The 15,283-nt window shown below is 36.8% G+C and overlaps 1 protein-coding gene across 7 annotated transcripts in view; it reads right to left on the reverse strand.

Annotated features, from left to right (window-relative positions):
• ADGRL3 (adhesion G protein-coupled receptor L3) overlaps positions 1-15,283 on the reverse strand; it is a 784,489-nt gene that overhangs the window by 402,028 nt on the left and 367,178 nt on the right. For all 7 annotated transcript variants that reach the window (XM_053607086.1, XM_053607089.1, XM_053607085.1 and 4 more), the window contains one exon: positions 8,647-8,860. In XM_053607086.1, coding sequence (XP_053463061.1) covers positions 8,647-8,860 — 214 coding nt within the window. The remainder of the gene's footprint in view (positions 1-8,646; positions 8,861-15,283) is intronic.

Consider the following 15,283-nt stretch of genomic DNA (forward strand, 5'->3'; position numbering starts at 1 on the left):
GATTTAATTATGTAATGCAACATTGTACCTAAATAGTGAAAGGTAGTCAGAATTCTTAGAGTCCCAATTGCCCAGGAGCCCTAGAAATCTTCAAAATAATTAAAATGAGATAGAAACTAAGGCAAAATCAAGTTATTTATTTTGCAAGTCTGATAAAAATCACTGCTGTCCAATTAATCTGTAACAGAATTTATGTTTATAGTCTGTTAAGTTCTTTTCCACGGGGATTTCAGCTATTCCCCCAGGGAATTACTTTGTTGCTTTTTATCTCCCACTGTCTAATAATAGTCAGAAACTCATCTAAACTTTCCTTTCCCTCCTTTTTTCTTCTTCACAATTCTTCTGAATATTTTCCATAATATCTCCAGTTCTGCCGGGTGTAAAATTATTTACAAAAGCTGGAGGTAGGGAAACAATTAAGGCGAGCGTTTACTGTAAATGAAGACAATGAACTCTATGGCCGATAAATCAAACATAAATATGACAAATTCCATACTAACTCCCCACTTTAGTACTCTTTAGTTTTATTTTGTTGAGTTTATTTGGCAAGGCATTTATTAAAGGCTCAATGCACCAGAGTTACCATCAACACTGCCAAGTGAAAAGGATCCCAGAAAATTTAAGAATGCCTAGAAACAGCTGTGCAAAAGTTCTCAAACACTGTGTCCATATGACGGACTCATTCCTCAAAGAAATTGAAATCAATGACACATTAAAAATAATTTTTCCCCAGGACACATCTTACAAATTTTTTCCCCCCAGGACACAACTTATAAATTTAATTCCTCCACCATTTTTGTGTTTAGGATATCATGCGAGGACTACCCTACCCCACCCCTGCCAAAAAAGATGTGATTAAAATTGTTTAAATAAGGTGACCTAAGTTTCTATAGTTTTAATAATTTTATTTTTAATTTGAAGCAGGTTATATAATTTTATGGAAGAATAAAATGCATGAGCCATCGGACAGAAAAATGACTTCAATAGTTTTTAGGTTACAATGGCCTTGTGATTTGGGTTAGTTTTAGCAAGGACCACTAGGTTCATGTAGAGATAGTCTTCTGTTCAAAAAGAACTCACTCACAGAAAAAGGCTACACAATTTTAAAGTGAAAAGGATTAGTGTTATGCAATGCAAAAATAAGGGGAAAAATTAAAAAATGACAAATTTTCAGAAAGCAGAAATGAAAAAAATTATTGTGTGTGAAAGCATTCCATTCTCCCATTTTTTCATCTGATACCTTATTTGGCTCTTAAAGTTAATAATATCAATAATAATATAATAATCAATAAATCAATAATAATATAATAATCCAATAAATAAATCAATAACAATTTAATAATCAATATTTACCATATTGGAATGTAAATCTGAGAAATTTTTAGAATCTTAATGTTGCTATTGCCTTGATCCTTGCTAAGGTGCCAATAGGTTTTCTATCAGTGTTTTTGTACCACCAGTGCCTATGTCAGTATGATGAAAGGAACAAATAATATGTCAGTATTATTATGTAAAGAGCTTTGACCTTGTGGGCTCTCTTAAAGGGACTTCAAATTTCGGTGAACCACGTGTTAAAAGTATGGCTGAAATAAACATTCACATACTCTGCAGACAACACAACTCCTTTTAGCTTTCACCCTAAGCTGTCATGAAATATCTGAATCCTTTACTAAAATGTTTAATTTAGGAGGTTCCCCTAAAATTTTTAATTCACTTGGGTTCGCTCATCTCTGCTGCCAGAGGTTCGGTTCCCCTTTTTCTGCTCTTCAATCTTTCTACCAAGCTTTCCATCAATAAACTGTCTTGTCACTTAAAAAACTAAAAAAAAAAAATAATAATAATAATAATAAAATAAATTTTAATTCAGAACAAGACACATGCAATATATAATTTCTTTACCAATTAAACTAATAGCAAGGAGGACTGGAAAATAATGTAGTAGACATTTAAATGTTTTCTCAGAAATGAAATGGGGCAATATATTAAAATCGGTAAGTAAATGCCCTCTATCTACAGAAGTTCTTATTTTTTACATTGCCTCTACATTTGCCCCTATATTTGGGACTTAGAAATGGAAACTTGTCTTCTTTCCTTCTTGTTCCTTTTTTTTTTTTTTTTTTTTTCCGTAGAGACAGAGTCTCACTTTACCGCCTTCAGTAGAGTGCCATGATGTCACAGGACTCACAGCAACCTCCAGCTCTTGGGCTTCCGCGATTCTCCTGCCTCAGCCTCCCGAGCAGCTGGGACTACAGGCCCCCGCCACAATGCCCGGCTAATTTTTGGTTGCAGTTCAGCCGGGGCTGGGTTTGAACCCACTACCCTTGGTATATGGGGCCAGCGCCCTACTCACTGAGCCACAGGCACCGCCCCTTCTTGTTCCTTTTTTAAAAAATAAATACGCACACAAGCTTTAAGTCATTGCTGAAGGAATCCTTAAGCGTTGTACTATGCATTAGAGGTTCTATGCCTGGTACATAGATTCAGTGGAAAAGTTTCTGATATGAGGAATTGTTTCTGATCTGTTATAATTCATGAGACAGTGTAATAGATCTGTCAAAGGAGCAAAGGAAAAAACTTGATTGGAAAAACTCACACAGACACACATGCAGTTATTTCAGAACACTTCCTTGGCTATAAACATGCAAAAATCTGCCACCGGAGTTATTTTTTCTACCACTATCGAAAGAGTTCTTAACTTCCCCTGGAACAAATACAACAGAACCCAAGATCTTTTTGTAAGTTATACAATCTCCTGCAGTGCTCCTGATGTAAACTGAAAAATAAGTTTTCAGAAAGGTGAGAAACCATTTCTCTCTTTTTTCTTTTTTTTTTTGTGTGTTCCTATGACTCCAATATGTGAAAATGTAACATTTCTAAAATACTGCTAAAAGACTAAAACAAAACTTAGATCTTTCATTTAAATACAAAAAAAAAAAAATACTCCTACTTTGTTCATTTAACATCTTTACTTGATAGAAAAATCTAAAGAAAACCACTTTTCTTTTCTTTTTTTTTTTGCAGTTTTTGTCTGGGGCTAGGTTTGAACTGCCACCTCTGGTATATGGGGCTGGTGCCCTACTCCTTTGAGCCACAGGTGCTGCCCGAAAACCACTTTAAACTGTCAGATTTGTAACTCTAAGAAAATTCAAAATGCCATCAATATATTTATGTGTGTGTCCCCAGAAATAACTGCTAATATTTCTTTTATACTGTCCCTAAAGAACGCCCACTACATTTAACTTTATTTCCAAGAGTCACTTTTTAAGTGAAAAAATAGTGCATTCAGGACAAACATAAAATAGATTAATCATGGCATTAGGAATGTGGGAAATGGAGCTTAACCGTAATTGACATGCAGAGTCTTATGGCAATGACGGAGATATTTTAAAAACTGATTTATTCTGATGGTTGTATCACTTGGGAAGTTTACTAAGAAAAGGTTGGACACGTATATTTGAAATGAGTGAATTATACAGTACACTAACACATTTCAATAAATTTATACAAAAATGAATGCACTGAGTGAGAAAAGCCAGATACAAAACCATATACGATATAAAACTATTTATTTAAACTACAAAACAAACAAAAGTAATTTAGGGATGTCAGGATAGGGTGGCTCCTTGGGGGAGGTGACATGGCGGGTGAGGAGCACCAGGGGGCGCTCCTGAGGAGCCATTCGCGTTCTGCACCTTCAACACTAGTTAGATGGATGAGCCTGATTTGGAAAAAATTCAATGTGCTGCACACAAATGGTAAGTAAAATTTCTGTATAAATATTATACTTCCATAAAATGTTACACATACATACAGAGACACATTCCTATCCACTAATGTCTTTTTAAATTTGAAAAAAATGGGCTATTATATGTAAAGTAAGGCTGTTAGATCATAAATTTTCAAATGTATGTGATAAAAGTTGGCTAAAAAATATATGTCATAAAAAGCTGGCAAAAAGGATACCAATGCATATGATATTCGGTCTCCAACTTTTATATGAAATTCATGTCCAGAACACCCATGGAAGAGTTTTTTTGGGGGGGTGTTTGTTTTTTGACAAGGGAATAGTATCAAGTTAGTATATTATCTGGCAATATCTAGGTTTTTAAAAAGCCATAGTCTCCAACCCAGGGGCCATGGATTATACCTGTTGATGGCCTGTTAACCCACAGGAGGTGAGTGGTGCAAGCAAGCAAAGCTTCGTCTTTATTCACAGCCATTTCCTCCACTGGCGTCACTGCCTGAGCTCTGCTCCTATCAGCAGCTTTAGATTCTCACAGGAGCTTGAACCTACTGTAAATTGCACGTGTGAGGGAACAGCTCTGGGCTCCCACTGGTTCTGCATTGTGGTGAGATGTATCATTATTACATTATATAAGTGTGATGCATTTGAATTATTCTGAAACCACCTCCCCATCCTCCACCATACTTGGAAAAACTGTCTTCCATGAAACTGGTCCTTGGGTCCAGACGGTGGGAACTGCTGCTTAAAAGCATACATATCTCACCTGCAGAGAGGGCTTTTAGGGGGAGAAGGGTTTGGCACCAAACAGTAGCACATTAGGAAGAGGACTTGGAGACACTAAATTGTCATGTGTCCACAGCAGAACACCAATACACTTGTGAAGATAAAACAATGGGTGAAGCTGCTCCCTTGGGTTCCTCTTGGGTGTTCTTCCAATTAAACACCTAGTATAATGTTGATAGATTCTGCTTCTGCTAATGGTGACATCTTTCAAGGACCAACTCTTGGTATTTCCTCCAATAAAATATTCTCCAATAATACCTTGCTGTAGGGTCTTTCCTCCTTTAATCTCCACAATAAATGTAAATGAGATAAAAACAAGAACATACAGCAGATGACTTAGAGTGTTTTGTAGCCTGTTAAAAATATAGTTTTATAGGAAAGAAGCATCACTGCTTTATTTAGCCATCAAAATCCACGATAATAGTTATAGTGAACTGCACATTACAACCTGCCAAGTGTTGGTTGAGTTAACAAAAGAAATATTTCTATTAATAGTCAAAGATAACATAAAACTTAAGCTGAATTCCTACTGTAAAATATCTGAAGTTGTCCAATTGATAACAGTCATTGTCACATTTAGATTCTAAAGTAATACGTACTATTTTAAAAAACTCTCTGAAACATATAACCATAAAACAAAAGGAATCAGAAACCACAAAGACGATGGAATTAAGAGAACTTTTCAGTGGCATAACAATTTGACAGCATATTCCTTTATTTGTTAATACATCTAAACCAATTTTTTTGTAAAAGTCGGCAGAAAGTCTGTCCTCTAGAAACCTACAATTTACTTTAGGAAAAGACAGTTGTGTGATCACACAGGCTTATTCATGTTTAGGTGTAATTAAGAGGGATGTAAGACCAGGTGAGGTGGTTCACACCTGTAATCCCAGCACTCTGGGAGGCTGAGACCAGTAGACAGCTTGAGCTCAGGCGTTCCAGACCATCCTGAGCAAGAGTAAGACTGGGTCTTTGCTAAAAATAGAAAAATTAGATGGGCATGGTATTGGGGGCCTATAGTCGCAGCTACTTGGGAGACTGAGGCAAGAGGATTGCTTGAGCCCAAGAGTTTGAGGTTGCTGTGAGCTGTGACGCCAGGGGATTGTACTGAAGGTGACATAGTGAAACTCTGTCCCCCCCCCAAAAAAAAAAAAGGATGTAGATAATGCTAAGTAAGTAAAAGGATAAGTTCTGGGAAGTTAAATATATTCTGACATTTTCACAAGTCTTCTAGAAGGGTAATGAAATGCAGGTAAAACATGGAATATTTGGGGGTGGGGTGAACACAGCATATCCAGAACACACTTAATTTGAGAACAGATACCAGCCTGGAAAGTTCTACCGGAGAAAACTGTGGAAATCAAGAGTCACGTCCTGTTCATACTTAAATACAAGTACACATTTGTTCAATGTGTATCAAACATCTGCATAATAATATTCCAAGTCTCTCTATGCCTATGACATCTGTCCAATGTGTAAGGCCGAAGCAAATTAGGAAGACTTTTCAACAAGGCTATGCAAGAATATAGTAATAATAATAATAACCATTTTACACTTGGTAATAATCCATAGACATGCTCAAAATGTTTAGACCCTGATGTCTCTTTCTAGGAGTTTAAGTGAAATATTTTAATCTAAGATAATTTTTAGAAAAGATGCTTTCCATTATGACTTTAGTTCTAACATAGTAATCTATTTAAACTGTCCGTATCATTATTAGCATAAGTTCATATCATAATTAGTAATTAGTAGCACTGTTTAACATGCTGTGGATGCAGGACAACGTAACTAAATTCATTACAAAGCTGCACAAGGGGGCTTGGCCGTCTCATTTCTTGGGGGCTTCTGAAACTCAAAAAGATTTACTTTGCACAAGTATAAGAGTAGTACATTTAATAGATCAATGCAAGGCAGAAACTTGCTTCCATGGAGAATTAACCATTTCAAATGACTTACTAAGGGCGCCCAAAGTATTTTTACTTTGCAGATTAATCACTTCAGGGGTGCACCCCATAGGGTTCAGTGGCTCCAAAGGATCCATTAAAACTACTTTTTGCAATAATGATAAGATGAGGGGCTTATTTGGGAAGCCATTAATAACATCAATGAAAAGATTAAAACTATTTCAGTGAAAAGGATGAAGAGATCAAAGACCCAGTGAAGTTATTTCTATTATATTTTAAATAAAAATTCAATCATAAGAAAAGCAGCATTTCCTCTTCACCACACACTCAAACATATTCAAACATATCCTGTGTTCAGTTGCATGACGGAAACAAATAAAAATAACAATTTAGTCATAGAGTCCATTCCATCCTATTTATGGAAATCACTCCTGAAAGACCATTACATCCCCACATGCAAGGGAAAGATTAGTATCATTTCAGGCATCACAGGATATTTAGGTAGAGTTGGCAGCAAGTCAAATACGCAATAATGAGAGAGACAGAACATAAAATGCAGCCAAACTTTTATCAAATGGAATCCCTGATCTTAAAATCTTAATTCTTATGAACATTCACCTTAGCATGAGCCATCAGGACAGTAACAAATAAAAGCCCTCAGATTTGCCCAGAGTCCAACATCCTTCACGTACACCCCAGACACTCAGATCATTAAAACCTGGTATGTAATCCTTTGTATTAACAATTGATTCAACAGTAATTTATAAAAATAAGACACAGACTCTGTGAATCCATTAATCGCACACAAAATAGCACACTTTTAAGTATCAAGAAGACAAAAGGTTAAAATAAGGAAAGCTTTCCTAAGTACAAGGAAAATAATCCTTGAAATCTACTATTTTTGTTTTCAGACTTTAATATGTTTAATTTTATAAGAGCTACTGTTTGCTCTATATTTTAAAAACTCCTTAAATAACAGAAAGAAAAGAATAAGGTGATGGTTTAGAGTAGATAAATGTCTTTGTCATTGATTTATGAGAAAAACATGGTAATAGTGAACAAAGATTTAAGAAATATATGCTATTTAGCTAACTTATCAAGAAATTTAATATAATTTAAATCTTCTGTAGTACGAATCCCTATACACCAGCTCTTTAGAACCAAAATCTTTTTTCTTATCCAGTGATATTACATGGTATCTTAGTTTACATTATGGTAATATTTTAGATAGCTTAAACATACTAAATTAATTAATTTCATACAGTACCCTGTTTCCCCGAAAATAAGACATCCTCCAAAAATTAGACCTACTTACAGGAAAGATAAGATGTCCCCTGAAAATGAGACCTAGAGCATCTTTGGGAGCACACCTTAAAATAAGACACTATCTATTTTTGGGGAAACAGGGTAGTTAGTGGACTTTTTTTTTTTTTTTTTTTTTTTTTTTTTCAGTTTTTGGACAGAGTTGGGTTTAAACCTGCCACCTCCGGTGTATGGTGCCCTACTCATTTAAGCCACAGGTGCCACCCAGCAGACACATTTTTTCCCATTATTTTCCAAGGCCAAATAATCCTTCATTGATAAGCTTTTGATTAATGACTATGTAATTATCTATGAATTTAATTTTTATTTCTTTTTTCCCCCTGCACTGTTAGAAAATAATTGTCAGCAGTAAAAGAATTTTCCTGCAATTTTTGGAAAATGTTGTGTTTTTTAATATTGCGGAAAGTATAATTTAGTCTTTCATGTAATGAACCCAGTTTTACTTTATTTTATCAAAATAGCTGCACGCAGATTACATTGTGAAAATTAATAAATACTCTAATAAGCTCTAATACCTTCCAAATGCTATTTGTGTGTGCATAGGAGTGTGGCTTCACTTCTTTAAAATTAGGGGGTTTTATGATGAGGTGACATTGTTTGCATTTCTAAGGTAAAGTTCAAGGTGTAGTTAAGCCCTTCACCCGGAGGCGTCTGAACATCCTCACCTTGTTCTGTTGGTGAGAGTTTACCAGTCAGCCCCCCTCTGGCTATTTATTATCTCACATGCTAGCACTTGGGTGATATGGGGAATAGACAGACATGAAAAAAATGTTTTTCAAATTATCCTGACATTCACAGCACTGTTCTTGTTCTTACCTATGTTCACCAGACATCACACAGATTCATGCTGAGGTTTTATTACATGTACAAAGAATATTAGAAGTGTCTTACCTTTGAGACATAATCTTATAGGCATCTGGCAGGTAACACCGGATATTCTCCATCTGAGCAGGGTCAGAGTCACAGATTTTGTCATCAGTCCTCCCATAGTTGGCACTTTCAATCATGATGACGTCTGTCCCCGGACAGCGGAGCTCAATAGGGTAACTCTCACAGGACAGCTCTCTGCGGACCACGGCCATCGGGATGGGGGCACGGCTGAAAGCTGCGGGGTGGGGAAGGATGAGAAGGGAACCATCTTTACTACACGTGAAGCAAAATTGCATGTGTTTTCTTTTCTTGTGTTTGGGGAAAACGCATACCAAGGAATCAGTAGGTAAGAGTCACAATTTTAATTAAAATAGAATATTTTTCATTGTCGCAAATCTAGAAATAGCCATTATTTCTTAAAAACTTTCACTCACCCATTTTCTTCTTATCAATGGAAAGACTCTTGGGTTGAGTGAAGACTAAATAAAAATATCACCCCGTTTATCGAGTAAGATACTTAGATAAACCTCACAGGTATTTCTTTATTTTCTTTTCTCATTTTTTAAAATAAGGAAATCCTCACCAGAAAATTGTTCTGTTGTGGAGATTAAATACACTTCTTTAAGGCCAAGCACACTGGCTCCCACCTGTAATCCTAACACTGAGAGGCTGAGGTGGGTGGATCTCTTACGCTCAGAAGTTGGAGACTAGCCTGAGCAAGAGTGAGACCTCCATCTGTACTAAAAATAGAAAAATTAGCTGGACAAGGTGGTGGGCACCTGTAGTCCCAGTTACTTGTTAGACTGAGGCAGGAGGATCAGTTGAGCCCAAAAGCGGGAGGTTGCTGTAAGCTGTGATGAGGCCACGGCACTCTACCCAGGGAAAACAGTAAGACCATTTCTCCCAAATAAATAAATAAATACACAAACTGTTTTAAGTAAAGCATCCTATTTCAACTGTGAAACATACTCTCATTGTTTTAAGTGATAACTAATAATATCAGTATACTTTATGAGTTCATGATAGAAAAATATATGCTATTTATTGATAAAAACAGACATTTTTACGGAGAAATATTATATTTTCCTTTAGCTCCTTCTGTGCACTCTCCTTCTGTCTAAAGGGACCCAGATCATAATGTGGAGACCTTCCTGTTCTAATTTTCTATATAAAAGCAGGCAGGATCTCACCTGCGTCCTCCTTCCATTTCGGGTAACTCTCCTCAGGCAGTTGTACACCACACATCTTTGGATGCCCTTTCATTATCTTATCTGTTAACTTAAGGATATATGATACAGAATTTTTCATATCTGGATAGCCTTTCCTTCATTTTAGTGGCTACATCTGATATAAATGTACATAAATTATGTAACGGATCCTATGTTCATGGACATTTAGGAAGGTCTAGGGATTCTTGTGTCACGATACCACAAAGAACTACACTTCTCTGTGCAACTTGGCTGTAATATTTTGCAAAAGGATCTAATTACCCAAATATATTTCATGGCATATTTCTAGAAGTGAAATTGATGAGTCAAAGGGAAAGAACATTTAAAAGTTGGCAAATGTCAACGTACGAGCACCAAAAATGTACACTCCTAGCAACACTAATCTCTTCTTCAAAATTAAATATTATTGGTTCCTCTAAATCTTTTCAATCTGATAGATGAAGGGCCCTATAACATCTTTATTTTAACTTTACTACTTTATTTGTACAATAGAACATATTTTCGTGTTGATTGGCCCTTTATATTTCTTAAATTTGTGAACTGGCTGCTTGCATTTGTGCAAAATTTGCTGTTACCAAAGTCCTTTGTACAGCAAGAAAGTTAAACTTTGGTGCATCTTACAAGGGTTCATGTGAAACTTAGTAAATGTAGAATATAAATGTCTTAACACAATAGCTAATAAAATGCCAGGAAGGCTATGTTAACCAGTGTGATGAAAATGTGTCAAACGGTCTATAAAGCCAGCGTACGGTGCCCCAGGATTGCATTAATGTACACAGCTATGATTTAATAAAAAAAAAAAAAAGAAAGAAAGTTAAACTTGTGTCCTTCAGCAAATATGCTTTTCAAGTTTGTTGTTTCACTTTAGATATCTGCTAAACACATATTTTTAAGTGTTAATACAGAAAACTATACTTTCATGTAAAGTTTAGCAGTCTCCCACCCCCAGACTATGAACATACCTAGTACAGTATTGGAAGAGAGTCAAATGTTTAATTGTAGTAAAATCTCATGCTTCCTTTACAAGCACATAATTGAAATTGTAAATGAAGTGTTTACCAAATAAGATGATTTCCACATTAAGAGAATCAGTTCTAGAGAAACATAAGTGATAGCTTAAATTTGCTGCGGTAGTTTTTTTTTTTTTTTTCCCCCTGGGAAAAAAGGAAAAGAAAAAAAAAAAGAAAAGAAAAGAAAATAGTGACTTGTTCTCACATAAATTGGGTTTAATTTTGACCAAAGTACATTACTTAAACATTAATTTTTAATTCAACTTGTTAATATGTTGTTTAGGATATTGCATCCTCATTGATAAGTGACATATGTTTGTAATTCCCCCCTCATAATAATATATTTTCTCCAATTTTAATATCAGGTGTACCCAGATCAAATAGACTGATTTTGAAGTATTTCTTCTTTTTCTATTGTCTATAAGATTTGGCGTGATCTGTTTTTTGAAATTATCTTTTACTTTTATTTATAAATATGAGTTGTCTATTTTTTGAGACTTACAAAAAACAATAATAAGAAGAAGTTAACTGATGACTCCACACTGAACCTCAGAGTCAAAGCATTCTATAATAGACACACTCTTCTTTGACAATGTGAATGTTACTTTCTTTGCATTATTATTATTACTGCTTAATATTTCGATGTAGCAACTGTCTGATTCCTTTTCTGAATGTTATTTATGTTCGTTCATTCTTTACGAGGTTTTTGTTTCTAGTCCTTATCTTAAACATTGTTATTGTTATTAAAAAAAATTTGCTGCGGTAGTTGACCTCCATCTATGCACATCCATGGAAGACATGGATCCAAATAAATATATGCAACGTTTCTTGTGGCAGGAAATGTGCAAAGAGAAGAAAAGAGAGGGAAGGAGGAAAAGGGAAGGGGATGGGAAAGAGAAATTTTATAACTTTAAAATTTTCACTTGAAACGTAAGAGAAAATACGTTTGGATCGGGAAACACGTTTATTATTTCAAAATGAAGAGTGACATGAGTTAGTACCTCCCTTGTGTATTTTAGAAAAAAAATTATAACTGTACCTTGTAATTCATGCCTAACTCCGCAGCAAGACACTTAGCTCTTCCAGCTACACTGCACAGTTAAGCCATTCTGCTTAGCGTTCAGGGATGTGCTTGACGCCTCTGTCACTCTCTCTGCCTTTGTCACCGTCTCTCACGCACACCGACGTGTGACCAGCACATCTACAGTATTAGTAAGGGAGTTGACATAACTAACTAGAGGTTGGTTGTAACTTTTTGTAGTTCATTCTTTTGTCAACATTTTAGCACGGTATTCTCACGGAACTTCTGAAACCTGCATTTCTATGGATGGGTCCTACAGTGAAATTCTTGGCTTATCATTCAGAAATTGCAAGGTTCTTTAAGCATAAAGTCCTCATCAACATCGAGATATTATTTTCATGCATAAAGACATTTTCACGAATGTATTCCAATTTTTATAGAATGGATCACTGCATTAAAAAAAAATGCTCCAATTTGAAAACTCAGTTTCCAGATTTGGGTTATTTTAAGTGGAATGACAGAGATGTTTTTGCCGCTCTCCAGAGGGTTTCACAACTTAGTTTTCTGCACATTTGTTAAAGAGACAAGTTGGTGCTTAACTTGGTATAATCATTTTTAAAAAATCACATTGAAACTGCTTCCAAATGTTGAATTCATCTGGCTATACTATGTATTATGTTGACTTAACTAGTCAATTAAGTTAAAAAAGCAAGTTAATTTAACAAAGAAGCAACAAATAAGCAAATCATTCTGTCAGTGCATTTGTTTGGCAAAGTGGACAATTTGGTTGATTAAACTCATCAGTCAATTTTGTCAAAACACTGACATAGCTTTAATCTGGGTCTTCACTGTCAAAAATATGACTTGTAACACCAGGCAGTTGCAAAGTCAACTAAAATAGGAGGCCTAGATTTTTCACATGTATCTTTTCTGGACCTGTAAGATTTTTTACAGAGAAACAGAATGATGTGTAAAGACTTTCTTCCACTTAACATATAATGGTTTGGTATCAGCAACTCAGTGAACTGCACTACAAAAATGATGGCATGCTTGGTTTAAAGAAATGTATTCCTGAAAACCAGCCTACAAAATTATCTAATTAGGTATCTAAATGACTTTTAATTATCTTGCTAAAGTTTTTAATCAGCAACCAAAGTCTAAAGGGGGGAAAAATGGTTTAAGTCAAAAGTAAAGTTACTTTATCATTCAGATATCATGCTATCAATGGAAAGATTTTCATTATGGGAGAAAAAGGCTAAGACATGGAAAATGCCCACAATTAACTTCTTATTATTATTGTTATTATTTTTGATGACTCCATACTGAACCTCAGAGTCAAAGCATTCTATAATAGACATGCTCTTATCTGACAATGTGAATGTCACTTTCTTTGCATTATTATTATTATTGTTGCTTAAGATTTCGATGCAGCAATCGTCTGATTTCTTTTCTGAATGTATTTATTGTTGCTGGTTCTTTACAAGGTTTTTGTTTCTAGTCCTTATCTTAAACATAGTTATTGTTATTCTATTTTAAGCCTCTTTAATTCTGTGAAGGCAAAAGTGGAAAACCAATAAACACATGTGTATGTAAAAAAAAAAAAGAAAGAAAGAAAGAAAAGAAACGATACAAAGAAAATGCCCATAATTCCAATGCAGAGTTCCCGGACCGTCTACTGCACGTCTTGTTGGGGTTATATTGCTTTGAGCACAGTGAAGTTAATTATGACAAAGTAATCTGGAATAAGAAGGCATACGAGTATACATAGCTCCTTCCCACTTTCATCCCAGGAGGTAATCTGTTATAACAAGGAATACAGTGTCATCTACCAAGTGCATAATAGATATTTACGGAATAAATCAGAGCAGCTTTACAGGTGAAATGTGGCAACTCTGGATAGGACGCAGGCAGCACTTTGAAGCTACTCACTAATTACGTGATGACCTAGAGAGACATGAACTAACTAAAATTCTCTGCTGAAGATCACCAGAACCTCAGCAAGTCCCCAAATTCCAAACAGACACCTAAAACCTGCCCTTGACCAGGGATTAATTATGAGGAATATAGGTAAAAAGAAATGTAAAACAATAAAAGAAACAGCTTTCTATTTGTGCATGTTTTCAGCAGAAACAACTCCATTCTTTCCTTCTTGGCTGAGAATCCAGCCTCCGTGTTGTTTTTCTGACTCCTTTCTCTGGGCTCTCCCGCCCTGATTAAACAGGCCGTTTGGGATGTGTGATCCACTATGGTAAAAGTCCTCAGTAAATACTGAACACATGTGTGACGGCAACTAATGATGTAAGCCTTGGGACAGATCTCTGGGGGCTGGAAGCAGGTGGCCAAATGGGAGTCCAAGGATCCATCCTATTCCCCACAGACAGGGGAGAGACTTGCTGGGATAACCCTGGGATGTTACAGGAGGACTCTCAGGGAAGAGAACGCTCCATGAGACATAGACAACAAGGGTGTCAAGAAGAATAAGACTACACACCAGCCAGAGCGCAGCTGCCAGCCTGCTGGGCAAGGGCCTAAGGCAGTATCATTAATTTAATTTGAAACAACATGTTGAGTTTAAGGTGTGAGGATAATACCTGGAGACGTTCAGTGGTGAGTTGGGTTTAGGAGTGTAAAATCAGAGGCAGAATACAGCCTAAAAGCACAGTAACACCTAACATCGCTCAGAGAATACCTCTAAACTCAAGTCCAAGGAGGGACAGAGAAGTTAGAATACTGGTGGTCTCTGAGGATATGGGGGAAGCTCTGCTCAGTCACTCCAACAGGGAGAAGCACATCCATCAGAAAGGAAGCTGGCAGATGAGAGTAAGTCACCTGCACCTGATGGAGGGAAGGGACCCTGAGTCCAGGAGGAAGCTGGCAGGTGAGAGTAAGTCACCTGCACCTGATGGAGGGAAGGGACCCTGAGTCCAGGAGGAAGCTGGCGGGTTAGAGTAAGTCACCTGCACCTGATGGAGGGAAGGGACCCTGAGTCCAGGAGGAAGCTGGCGGGTGAGAGTAAGTCACCTGCACCTGACTGAGGGAAGGGAGCCTGAGTCCAGGAGGAAGCTGGCGGGTGAGAGTAAGTCACCTGCACCTGACTGAGGGAAGGGAGCCTGAGTCCAGGAGGAAGCTGGCGGGTGAGAGTAAGTCACCTGCACCTGACTGAGGGAAGGGAGCCTGAGTCCAGGAGGAAGCTGGCGGGTGAGAGTAAGTCACCTGCACCTGACTGAGGGAAGGGAGCCTGAGTCCAGGAGGAAGCTGGCAGGTGAGAGTAAGTCACCTGCACCTGACTGAGGGAAGGGACCCTGAGTCCAGGAGGAAGCTGGCGGGTTAGAGTAAGTCACCTGCACCTGATGGAGGGAAGGGAGCCTGAGTCCAGGAGGAAGCTGGCGGGTGAGAGT

Source organism: Nycticebus coucang, chromosome 10 (assembly GCF_027406575.1).
Source record: "Nycticebus coucang isolate mNycCou1 chromosome 10, mNycCou1.pri, whole genome shotgun sequence".
NCBI classification, from domain to species: Eukaryota; Metazoa; Chordata; class Mammalia; order Primates; family Lorisidae; genus Nycticebus; species Nycticebus coucang.